Genomic DNA, 12,743 nt, shown 5'->3' on the forward strand with positions numbered 1-12,743 from the left:
CTCTTCCTCCTTAGACCCCTCTTTCGCTCTCACCTCCCTATGAAGCAATTTGAAGACATCCACAAATTCACCTCCCTGTATCTTCTCCCTGGTCGCTGCCATCAAATGCGCCCCCAATGGTTTTGTTATCCCCATGTATGGCAATTTCTTCTCCTTTCCCTTTACCTCCACCTCTTTATCTTTTCCCGCCTGCACCTCAAGCCCCAATGGCTCCACCACTTTGTCCGTTTGGACCTCCACTGAGCAAATGTTCTTTTCAACCCCTTCGGCTCCAAAGGCCTGCACCCCGACCTCCTTCATCACACCTTGAAGACCACCCCGGTCATCCCCCAACCGCCTATTTGTAACCCCTCTCTGCCATGCAGATGACCATTCCCTATTCCGCTCACCTCTTTCCACGCCTGCCACCTGCGGCCTGGCATCCACACCGGTGCTCCTCCTCTCCATTCTTAGAGGGCTCCTGCTGCGGGGACAAAACATGTCAGCACAATCACCCAGCCAATAATTCCCTTGACCCCTTTCACCCTGACCCCCCTGTACTTCCCTTTCCCTGTCCCACCTTGAACTTCTTCTCTCCTCCACCCTTTCCCTTTCCGCCCTGTAATCCTCAAATTCCCATTGCCCCCCGTATTCCTCCCAACCAACTTCATCACCCCTTAAATACCATTGAGGATGCGGGCTCCTGCCCGAGATGATTTGCTGATCTTCTTCTGAGCCCGAGGCGTTCCGACCTCCACCCTGAAATCCTCGTTGCTAGGGGCTGTGCCGCGCCCTCTAGGCTCTCCTTGTGCTAACCGAGGAGGGGCCGTACCGAAACCCTCACCCTCCATCTGTACAGCGGGGGCTGCGCAGCGCCCTCTGCCCCCACTCCTCCTAACCGGGGGGGCCGTTCCGCGCCCCACCCTACCCACCTCAATTGACGGGGACCTCTCCCTCCTTCTCCCAACTGCGCTCTTCTGCAGGTATTTACCCCCTCTTCCTCTCTGCCCTGCCACCCCCACCTGCGCCCCACCCCTGCCCCCACTGGTGTTCCCTCGGTCCCTACCTTCTCGAGCGCTCCCCTCTTCCCTAGAGCTATCATACCCTTCCTCCCTCCCTGGCTGCCCCCCTGACCTCCTTAAACCCCCATCCGCCCTCTTGTCTATCTCCCTCCTCATCTTCCTGCCCCTAGATTCCCAAATCTCCCCTCTCCCTGCCGTAGGGGTGCAAGCCACCACCGCCGCCAATGCACCGTCTGCCGCCGCTCTGCGCTGCCGCCGGCCCCCACCGCTCTCCTCCTCTCCCGTAACTTCCCCTACCGCCCCTTCCAATTGGGCTTTAGTTGCCCTGCTAATGATTTCCAGGGCCTTCTTCAAGGCCCCGGCATCCACCAGCCCCTTCTTGCTCGCCCCCCGGCCTTTCATCGTGCACACTAAACCGCGTGTGCCCAAAAATATGCCCCTTTAAATCAAACTACTTACTCTACGCCCCCGAGCCGGGACTTCCCGAGGAAAGCACCCTGGCCCTGAGGAAACCTTGACACTAAATTAAACAGCCCCCAAAAACAAAAACACCACTCGAGTGAGTACCCGGAAATAACCTCCCTAAATTGATAATTAATAAGAGAAAAATTAAACCCAATTATCCTAACCTAATTATCTATTATTACTAGTGTTGCCGCTATGCTGCTTGCCTTACACTAATTTGTAAACTTTATAAAATGTTTTTTTTTTTTATTAACCTTAATTAAACAAACTTTCTTATAAAATCCCTCCCTCCCTACTCCTAGCAAAACCCGGGAAAAGGGGGGGCACAGCAACACACTATAAAGAAAAACAGCACTAATTAGTGCTTGCTCACTGCCGCGAAACGCTGCCCCCTAGCGGTGCCCAGACCGCACCGCACTTCTCACAAGTATGCAGGACACGGCCCCTTTAATCCCGCTGCCCGGCCCACCAGACCGAGACAAACGCTCGCTCACAGCGGGCACTCCCACTTAATGAGCCGCGGAGAAGCCGCCGCCGCTCTGCTACTTCCGTGGCCTGAAGCCCACTCAACGCACGCTCGCGCACGGATTACCGCTCCCCCCAAATCCCTGTCGCAAGACCACGGAGCCCTCACACCCCCCCCGCCCACGGGATAACCCCGCTGCACGCGCGGCGGCCCGAAGATACGGTAAGATGCGAGGGGTGTCTTATCTACGGCACCCCTCCTATGTCACTCTGAAAGTAACCGAAACTTATCATTTTTTTTTTTTTTTTTTTTGAAAACCTAAACTCCCTCCTCTCAATTACTCCCCTCCTCACCTGCTCTAAGTATGCCACCTAGGCCCCAGGCACTACAGGGAAGGCTCGGAAGCAGGCAACAGGACCTGACAATCACCAAGTCCTAACCGTCGCCTGCCTCCCGAACCTTCCCTGATCCCTTAAGTACCCCTAGGGAGGCGCTCTGCATCCCCACGGCCACTCGCTGGCCGTGTGCAGCGCCAAAAAACTCCCCGGGGGGAAACGCTTTGCGTTCCCCCCCGGGGCCCCCCTTTGCATTTGTGGCGTCGAGGGTCCAGCAAATGTGGATGTTTTTGCACAAACCTTACGAGGTGCTTCTTGACATAAAACATGATTCAAACAGCTATGGTGCCTTCCGTAATGCAACCAGCGAGAGCGGCACTTCCATATCAAGGGGGCAGTTGTAGGGGAGGAGGCTCGGCCACTCTGCGCCCATAAGTCGGGTGGGGACATCAAACAGAATGTCCAAACAGTGAGAATACACTGCCTGAGGCGAGAACGTTTCTTTTTTTGATTCACTGTGACGGCCTATATTGTTTTATGTGTAGTCCGGAATGTGTAAGCCATTACAACGGGAAGACTACAAGTCCCAGAATGCAAACATAAAAGAAGGACAGTTAGACAATTTGAACGCTTGGTGTGTCTTGGATACGCATTTTTATTTGAAAGTGTTTTATATATATATATATATATATATATATATATATGTATATATATATATATATATAATTTGATGTACAGGGTACAAATTGCGACAATGATTATATGTTGTACGAGGTGAAACGGGCATACTGGCTGTGTGTATATTTTAAATGGTGTTTTACTTTTCATAGTGCTGGGGGCACATGAGTGTGGTGTGCACCAACTGAAATAGTAACAAGTATTATTTTGTTTACAATTGTGTGCCTTTCTTGTGCATGATATATTGAATCTGATCGAATGTCAGGAAATATTGTAGTTTATGAAACGTAACCTTTTGTTTTACATGTTCAGCACCTCTGGGACGTTTCCCGCCGCAGCCCCCAGTACCAGGGGCGCCGACTTGTGGTTTTCCCGGGGGAGCCGGCGGCAAAATAAAAGCCCCATTTTAAGAATAGAATAGGGACTTTAATGAAGATAGCGTTTACCCGGTGTCCCCGTCTCTGCTCGGTCCCCCATGCCATTGTTATGGCAACACCTCCCAGTATGTGCGACCCAGAATGCACATGGGCCAGCCCCCATCCTCAGATAAACCCCCTATCAGACAGGGAACCCCACGCTGCGGTGGATGCTGTCTTAGTTGAACCCCTCTCTGCTGCTGGAAGTTTGGGTAGAGGACTGCTGGGCAGTGGACACGGCAGGCCAGTGCTGATTTACATTGGGGACCCCTAGAAAGAGGAGAGTAGACGCCCATCATCTTGTGTCCTACAAGGAAAGCTGTTTTTGGGGCCATTTGCTCCAGACCCCGCAGCTCGCACCAGTTCTCGAGCAGGTAAGATCATATAGTCACCTTTCACTGTGCTTTATTCTAGGACACTCTGTGCAACATCCGCGCGAGATGCGCACTACGTTATGGTGCGGGGATTTCCATCTATACCGTAATATGCATTTTGACATAGTTGTGTCTTAGACAAACTGCTCGTTTAAAACCACGTTTTCTTGGTGAGTGACATGCTAGCCCTTAAAGCAATTTAAAAAGACGATGCATATAGAAAAACATGCCTTTCTCTGGGTATTGCATAGAAAGGCCTCCTTTTAAGCGGATGGGAAGAATGTACATTTAACATGTTGCGTACTCCCCGAAATGGGGGCTGGAGAAAAACGACTTATTTACTTTCCGATAAATAGCAAGTTTTAATATGATCTGTTTACGTCTTGCAAAACGAACGTGTCCAGATAGGACGCTTTGAAATTCTTAGACGTTGTATGAAAATATAGCATTGGCAGGAATCTTTGGAAAGGACGGTGAGGAATTGCTTCAGCCATCCAACGTCTTTCACCAGTCCCAACGCACGAACGACTTCAAAGTGACTTTGTTTATTTTCATATTCCACCGATTTAGAGCCGTTAGCTGGGGGCTTGCCCCCTCCCCCATGTTTCTTTCGCCTGTTTTCATGTCACCTGGAGCTGCGCAGTTATCCGTGTTCTGCATTTCACGTGGGTGAAACAATTTGCCTTTTTGTTTCAAAGTTGCGGCCAAAACATGTTATTCGTGAAAGAAGTGAACCCGTTCATATTTCCAGGCCCAATAGCGACACAGTCACTGACTGCTTAACGGAAACGGAAGTGACGAAACGCCAAATAACGAACCCTGGTTGTAAAATGGCGGTCTTCCTGCGTGTCGTACAGCCAAGGCGTGAAGATCGAACCAATGCCTATGACTTATACGGACACCTGCGCCTCGAACCTGTGCACACTCACCTGTTGGCAAAGAAATACCATAAGAGACAATGTATCGTGAAATTGATGACCGCACTTTGTGGTTTGGTTTGCATAGTGTTAGTAATTACACACGCAACTCCCGTACGTACAATTTGGTCCTGCAGCACATGCTTACTGTCAGCTCATCCAGGGCCCATGTCTTAGTAAAATATATCTTATGTTCTGTTAATGGCTGCATTGCCATCTAAATTGCTCTGTGCTAATGGAAGAAGCTATAGGTTACTATTGCAAATGCGAAAATATATATATATATCTCATGGTACAAAAATTCAAGTTGCAAGCTACTATCCTGCCATAGACAAGTCAGTACCAACCTCAATTCTATACATACACACACAACAACACCATTTCTTACTTATCAAGAGTCAAATATCACTAGCCAATGGCTAGTGGAGAGTATATATATATATATATATATATATTTTTGTTCTAAAGAAAAAACTTTAGTTGCAGGGATGCTAAAGTGAGAACTCAACACAGCAAAACCCCTGAAATTCAGCTAAAGCCACCTTAACTTCGTGCCCCCTGTTGCACAGCCTATGATCACAAGGATGACATCACTGGTGACTATAGCTCTCCTATAGCTCTCCCCTCATTTGCGGCCGGAGTAGAACTCCTGCACAGGGATATAGTTTTCCTCCGGTTTATGAATGGTCCTTCAATCTCAGACTCTATGCACATTGCACTTTTCCAAATTTGGTTACGCATAGAAATGTACTTAAAGACCACTTCCTATTCATCCAAAGCTTTAGAACAAAATCGTAGCGATAGTGGTGTGTGCAATGGGCTGTACCTCTGCATTTATTTATTTGAGGCTCTACCCAGAGATAGAAGCTCTTTTCATGTGGTTTCAAGGGTTTAGGGGAGAAGGTAGGTCTGTGCGCCTCCCTTCGTTGTCTAGGGTGGTGGTTCAGTATGTGTTAGCCAGCTGCAATGACCTAACTATGATTGACATTCCCTTGATCAATCAAATTTAAATGTACGTTTGGATTAATAGTTAGGCTTTAACTCTGCACCAAGGCCGAAGCATATTCAGTCAGTTGAAAGTATATAGAAGATATGTATTCCAGAATGTAATGAGCATTTTTGTCAACATTTTAAATAATGTCTTTATCAGCATTCAGTTACAGTTTTTGAGTAATCTGTGTTACTGTTTAAACCAACATTAACCAGTTGGTGGCACGTGCTGCTGCTTCACTCTGCTGCAGGCTTTGTCAAGGCTACTTGACTTTACCCGTCAGCATTCGAAACACAAATTCTATGTTAGTATTTGACGATTCACAGTTAATTGTGAGTTAGTAGAGTTCACGTTAGTAGAGTTGGTGTAGAGTTGGTATAGTTGTGCAAAAGATTGTGACCATTATTATTCAGTCATCTGTTAAATGCAGTTCACATAGTTATACAGAGCATTAGCATCATGCATTAGTATCCCAGTAGTACAGTTTTATTGTATACAGTTAATATTAATCACATATTAATCATGTCAGGTGAATACATTAGGGGCAGTGCCCCCTTGGTTGTTCCACCTGGATTATATGAACCCGAGATCCGTAAAATTGCTTTCTTTGGTTCGACGCTTGTCCAAACATTCAGCCTGAACAGCTGCATTGTTTCTGGTATCCGTTAATTTTGTCCTTGTATATGCGAAGTTCAGGGGGCAGTTGCCTCAATCAATCTATTCCATGTAGTTTCCTTTAGTAAATTGTTTCAAGGAAGCAGGTTCTCCTGGTTAGGAGTATTAGGTTGTAGCTCCAGATCTCGGATGGCGGAGCTACAGCCTAATACTCCTAACCAGGAGAATCTCCTTCATTGAAACTCTTTTCATATGGGCCTCACGGCAGCTTGACCTTTAGAGTGCATTGCTTTCAAGGACTTACAGTAGCACGGTTGAACAAAAAATGAGGATGACATGTGTTTTCTTGGTGTGTTTATGTGATATTTAAAACTAAGAAAACACACAGCACCCAGGACTGAGGACTGTCTCCCGTTGGTGCATTAGCCAACCCTGCTTAGCTTCAAAGTGTGGAAGGATCCGGCCCCCTCAAGCCATGTTGCTCTAAGTGTTCTTGTAACTTGTGTTCATTTATTAGGCAACAAGGCCTGAGGGGGGGCCTGCCCCTTCCACACTGTGATGCTAAGCAGGGTCAGTCCCATTTACTGCATGGATGGGAGTTCCAGATGCCTATCTTGTCACTGGCCATGGCCAGTGGTTTTTCACCCCGACATCACTGTAGCTGTAAACAAAACAAAATGATGTATTTTTCCACTCCCCCCACCCCACCCCTGTAACCGCGGCTATGAATTACAAATAGAATAAATGCTTCCCTGCCCTCCCTGACCCTCACCAAGTGGCCCCCAAATCTGTGCCTACTCCACCCACTCCCCTGATAGCCGCCTGCCCTGACCCCCCACCCCATTAACACTTGCTGTTTCTGTGACGCAGTTTGCTATGAAGTGTTGGCTATTAGTGGCTATTCTGTCTGATATTCGAAGGTTACAGAAAAGCTTTGTGTTGGAAACTCAGTCCCTACACCTCCTCCAACTCCCAAATTTAACCTGGTGTCCTACCCTCCCCCGCCCCGCCCTGCCACCATCATAAAGGCATTTCCCTGATTTTTCAACAGGAAATGGCATTTTCCTGCTTTTTCAATTTTGCATAACTGAGGTTTATAGCCGTGGCTGTCTCTCACGTCGAGGGGGTGGGGAGATTGCTGCTGTTTCATTTATAAACGTCTGGTTTCTTGGCAAATATTTAAAAACGCTACTTGATGGAATAACCCCAAACTACAAAAAGGCCTCAAGTCAATTCTTCGTGCCCAAGTTGTTTCGCACCTGGTTATCCTCCGAATTTCAACCAAATCCGTCGCACAAGTGAAAAGTTACAAGCAATGCATTTTTTTATTTTTATTCATTTATATATTTGTAATGTGCCAAAGCTCGCAAGCATCAGGGTGCGACATTGACACGTGGACTGAAGAATCACAGGATGGCAACAAAAGAAGAGGGACAACAGTAGCATCAGAGTATGCACTAGTATGGCATAGTTCAGAGGTTATCTAAAGATAATGGTTTTGAGTTGTTTTCTGAATGTTTGAAAATTGCTTTCAAGTTAAGATGACGAGGTAGCTCATTCCAGTTGGAAATGGCTTTGGTGGAGAATGCTCTGCCTAAGCCCATAGCTTTTATTCCAAAAGGGCCTGACTCAAGGAGTCCCTGTTTTTAGATCTTAGGCTACGGCTTGGCTCATACCATTTGAATTGTTGCTTGAGATTGGCTGGGGCTGCTCTGTATAAGCAACAATGGACCAGTGTCAAGGATTTGAAAGTGATACGCTCTTTCATTGCTAACCAATGGAGATCTTTTCTGTCACTTGTTATGTGTTCTCATCTGGACTTACCTGAGATGGATCGAACTGCATTGTTTTGTATTATTTGACATTGTTTGATACATTTACTACTGGCTCCCAAGAGCAGGGTATTTCCGTAGTCAAGACGTGAGAGAATGGTGGCTCCGGCTATTGTAGCGAAGAGGCCTAATGCGGCATAGAAGCCTTTGATAGTATTGTCAGTTCCGCTTGAATACGAAATTTGAGCCTCGGCTTCTAATGAGGATTGTAAGTAAATTCCGAGTTTCTTGACTTTGACACTTTGAAAGTGGAGTCCTTTAAAAGAAAGGAGGAGTAAGCTGGGCCTAGGTTGTTTAAGACTTTGGTTGATCCAAATGTCATAAGCTCGGCCTTGGAGCCATATAGACACATCCAGTGTGACTTCATCCAATTTTCAATGGAATTATAGATGGCTGAGTGTCTATTGTTGTCAAGTGCATGATCATCGCACAGTTCTAATATTAGTTGTGTGTCATCTGCGAAATTAGTAAAATAAATACCAAGTTGTGAGAGGAGGGAGCAGAGACAGCGGAGATAAAGATTGAAAAGCAGCGGCGAGAAGCTGGCTCCCTGTGGAACACCACAATCCGCAGGTCTGGATGTGGTTGAGTGTCCTCCCGAAGTGATTTTGGAGTTTTGGGATTCGTGTGGGAGTCTGACTCAATTTTACTATAGGACGGCAACCACCAGCCTATAGTGTGTGAGTGTGTGCATGTGTATGTGTATGCATGTATATATAAATGAGTCTGGGAGTCCCTCTACTGAGAACGAGCATAGGTCAAAAACCCTGTTCTAAGGATTATCTTCCACTCTGGAGGGTCTATAACCACGTTTTAGCTCACTGCACCGCCACAGAAGAGAAATATACATTTGCATATCAGTCTTTGTCCCACCCACAAGGGCAGTCCAGCACCGAAATGCTATGCAAATCTCCTCTGAGCAAGAGTAACATCAGCAACCCCAGACACGTTTATAGGTGCCAGGAGAATGTTTTTTTGGTTCCTTAACTAAGTCACCTCACATTTTCTAAAACATTTCTATTTCAGAATTTGTAAGCTTGAGAGGAGTAAAATACGGCCATGAATTCCAAAGTTACAGAAACTGAACTTATCCTGCAGGATCAGGTTTTCCAGCTTTCAAAAAATTTGGTGGAGGTCGTCCTACAAGACTACTTTGAGGTTCTGGAGAAGCTTGGTACTGGGACCTATAGTTCTGTGCTGAAGGCACAAAACAGGGCAACTGGTAAGGAACCAAAACGTCTACATAGTAATGGCTACAATAAGCATTTTGGTCTTCTCTTCTATATAGTGTGTTTGAGTGCCACATGCTCTCGATACTGGCCCAAAATGTTTGTTGGAACAGTGCCCTTGACCATCATTAAACTAAAGGGGAGTGCACACTTGTTTAAATCCATCCACCCCCCACCTCCCGCTCTACCACACAGACAGTCTGGCTCAATTTCAGTGCTAATAGGTATTCTTGTGTCTTATCTATATTTTCATTGTTAGGGAGTCTTTAAACCATCTCACCAACCTTTTTTGACCTCAGCACGGTGGTCTACAGGGCGACAATTGCTTATGACCCTCTGAAAGAGGTGCATTACCACATTGCATTTGGTAATTAATGATATGGACAAAGAAGTGAGCTAGACAAAAACGTTACCCAACCGTCATACAGTGTACATTGCAATGATGTGTTTTGATTGTGTGTCGCACATAATGTACATTTTTCTTAATGAACCATTAACTCATGCATGCTCTTTCTATTTAGACCAGATGATGGCCCTGAAGCTTCTCAAGAAAAGCCGCACATCGTTGAGGAGCTTTCTGGTGGAGTACTGCACAGCCTCTCTCCTCTCCTCTCACCCGTGTATCATCGGCTGTTATGGAATTGCGTTTCAGACAATGGAGCACTATGTTTTTGCCCAAGAGTTGTCGCCTTTTGGTGACCTCTTTTCTCTGATTCAGGATCAGGTACACACAGGGTTTTACCTTAATCAACACATCTGCTTTTTTAACTATTTCAAATCATGAGATTTTTGAACTTTACAGTGAATAATCACCAGGTAATATGAGGGGTTCTGACCATAAGAACAAACTAGATGGATCTTGGATTTGACAAAATGGTGAGCACCCCTCTTCTGAGAACAAAAAAGGACAAATAACCTGTTCCGAAGGATGGTGCCAGTCAGTATGATTTATAACCACGTTGCAGCTGTATGGACCAGCGCTACTCTTCCCCATAACCGACAGACAATGAGAGCAATTCCCTTCTTCAAAAGGTTACCAATATCAACCTCATAAATGTGTTTCTGCTTTGTTGGGCATCATCAGTGATGTGGGGTTGAGATGCAGTTGTTCTATGGGCCCTGAGAGCAAGAAGTTCAGCCTGCTCTGCACATGGATCTTTCTCCTATTGCATGACACAGAGCTAAATGAAACGGAACTTTCCCAAGCTGGCACTTTAGGTTATTTGTCCATGTTCACTCTCAGCAGAGGGGCTCTCCCACTTTTTGCAAATGTTGAAAAACGTTGGGGTTTCACCCCAGGTTAGCACTTGTGACATGGAGGCCTTGCCCTCAGTGCCAAAGGAAACACTGAAATTGTATCGTTTCTAAGAATAGTTCAATTAAGTTATAATTGTAATCTCTAAAACAATTCTAAATATTTTGTGGGGAAAACAAGAACCCAAAATCTAGTATTTTTATCAAAGAGGTTGAAAGGACATGTTGCACTGCCGCCTGACAACATGTTATGGTGAGAACCTTTATTTAAAGGTTCAAAATTCATTATTTTATTTACCGCTGGTCGTAGTGTTTAGCAGTCCAGGTAAAGCATAGTGCATTTTTCGAGGTGGACATTCTAATTGATGGGTACATTTCCTTCTGTGAATCCTAAGACATTGTTTTATACTGCTTTGCAGATTGGAATTCCAGAGGAGAAAGTGAAGCGCTGTGCTGTGCAGATATCCAGTGCCCTGGATTTCATGCAGAAGAAAGGATTTGTGCACCGTGATATTAAACCAGAGAACGTGCTCCTGCTCGACAGGGAATGTCACCACATCAAAGTGACAGACTTTGGGTTTACTCGCCTGAAGGGAACTGCCGTTTCTGCGCGATCTGGAACCATCCCGTATATGTCTCCTGAGGTTTACCAACCTGCTACAGACTGCCTGGAAGTGGACCCCAGTCTAGATGTGTGGGCTTTTGGTGTCCTCCTGTTTTTTGTGTTGACTGGCACCTTTCCATGGGAGATGGCAACACTTGCAGACATTGATTACAAAGCGTTTGTTGACTGGATGACCAGAGGCATGAGCCTAATTCCTTCCCGCTGGAAACGGTTTACCACAGAGGCTCTTACAATGTTTAGCAAGCTCCTGGCTCACAATCCCATCCAGAGGAGCCGTGCTGTTGAAATCCTACATTTTATGGATCTTCCTTGGACAGTGGATCTGTTGGCCGATGGTATTGAGGAGATCAGCAGCTCAGAGGAAGAATACAGCACTGAGCCATCCGCTAGTGATTCCATGTCATCTTCCAGCGATGTGGGGAAGAATGGGAGCACCAGCAGTGAATCTCCCACAACCTGCTCTCATTCCAAAAGCCATGAAGAAGCTTGGAGCAAGAGCGTCAGTTTGAGCATCTCGATTTCGTCATCCAGTGGGGAGTCCTATTTTTCCCCACTGCAAGGCACATATGTGTCAGAGTTTGAGATGATGATGGTACCAAGTGTATGGGGGGTGGACATCACCAGTCATAACCTACTCACAGAAAGCTCATCCCTGTCCCTGGGAGCAGAAATAGAGGTCTCCTGATGCAGTGTTCAAACTCACCCTGCAATGGACTGATGGTATGCACTGTGAAAACAGTGAGGCGAGCCGGCCTGTGTGATGACTAAAGGTGCAAGAAGCTGAGGTGGCTCCTAGACCTGTCCAGCATTATCTGTACGAGCAGATCAGCAGATGAAGCTGACGGGAGCCAGGAGTAAGGTAATGCACTCACCTCATTGGTGATTCCACAAGTTCATTTATTCTCCCAAGTAGCTAAAGCCAGTTCATGATACCACAATATAAGTACCATGGCTCACCTTTAACCACCTGCACAATAGGCCCAGACAAAGGCAGAATTTGGAGTTCAGCAGTAGTGAAGAAAATCCTGCCATCCTTCTAGAATCTCCTTTGGCCCTCCTCCCACCCCCAAGTACCTCCTTCACCATCCTTTGAATGGTTCCTTCCAATCTTCTCCCTTGCTCTTGCTACTCATCTACCCAGTTCACTTCCTTATCTGCCTTTCTTCCTCCAACCTCCTCATTCAGCTCCACCACATTCTATGCTTTTCTTCTCCTTCTCCTCCACACCAACCGCCTGCTTTATTGAAATGATTTCTCTAATCTCCCCAGATGTTTAGTTCCAATCTCATTTCACTGAGGATTCTTTCTTCTGCCTACCTCTTCTTCCTCCGCCTTTCTTCATATCCCAACCTGATTTTACCAACAGATCTTACGCTTTTTATCTCCTCCTATTCTCCCTTCTCTCTTTTCCTACTCTGATGTGTCACATCCTCGCTGTCATGAGCTACCGGTTCCGGCCCTTCTGGACTTCGTGGTCCAAGATGTACCGCAACATCAGGTCGGTGATCCTCCAAACATGGCCGACAGCACGAAAACGCTGCTCTC

At 46.3% G+C, this 12,743-nt stretch overlaps 1 protein-coding gene across 1 annotated transcript; it reads left to right on the top strand.

Annotated features, from left to right (window-relative positions):
* The first annotated feature begins 9,124 nt into the window (after positions 1-9,124).
* LOC138579610 (serine/threonine-protein kinase SBK1-like) lies at positions 9,125-12,332 on the top strand. The gene is made up of 3 exons (XM_069649874.1): positions 9,125-9,312; positions 9,841-10,043; positions 10,993-12,332. The coding sequence occupies exons 1-3, from the start codon at positions 9,150-9,152 to the stop codon at positions 11,881-11,883; spliced, it is 1,257 nt and encodes a 418-aa protein (XP_069505975.1). The 5' UTR covers positions 9,125-9,149; the 3' UTR covers positions 11,884-12,332.
* Positions 12,333-12,743: the final 411 nt, after the last annotated feature.

The sequence above is a fragment of the Ambystoma mexicanum genome, chromosome 3p, assembly GCF_040938575.1.
Source record: "Ambystoma mexicanum isolate Mex_15411 chromosome 3p, UKY_AmexF1_1, whole genome shotgun sequence".
Taxonomy (NCBI): Eukaryota; Metazoa; Chordata; class Amphibia; order Caudata; family Ambystomatidae; genus Ambystoma; species Ambystoma mexicanum.

Excerpts from the sequence above, each read along its gene's own strand:
- LOC138579610 (XM_069649874.1), top strand. The coding sequence starts at position 9,150 with ATGAATTCCAAAGTTACAGAAACTGAACTTATCCTGCAGGATCAGGTT. Across the intron at positions 9,313-9,840 it reads GGCACAAAACAGGGCAACTG|ACCAGATGATGGCCCTGAAG; the intron begins GTAAGGAACCAA and ends CTTTCTATTTAG. Across the intron at positions 10,044-10,992 it reads TTTCTCTGATTCAGGATCAG|ATTGGAATTCCAGAGGAGAA; the intron begins GTACACACAGGG and ends ACTGCTTTGCAG.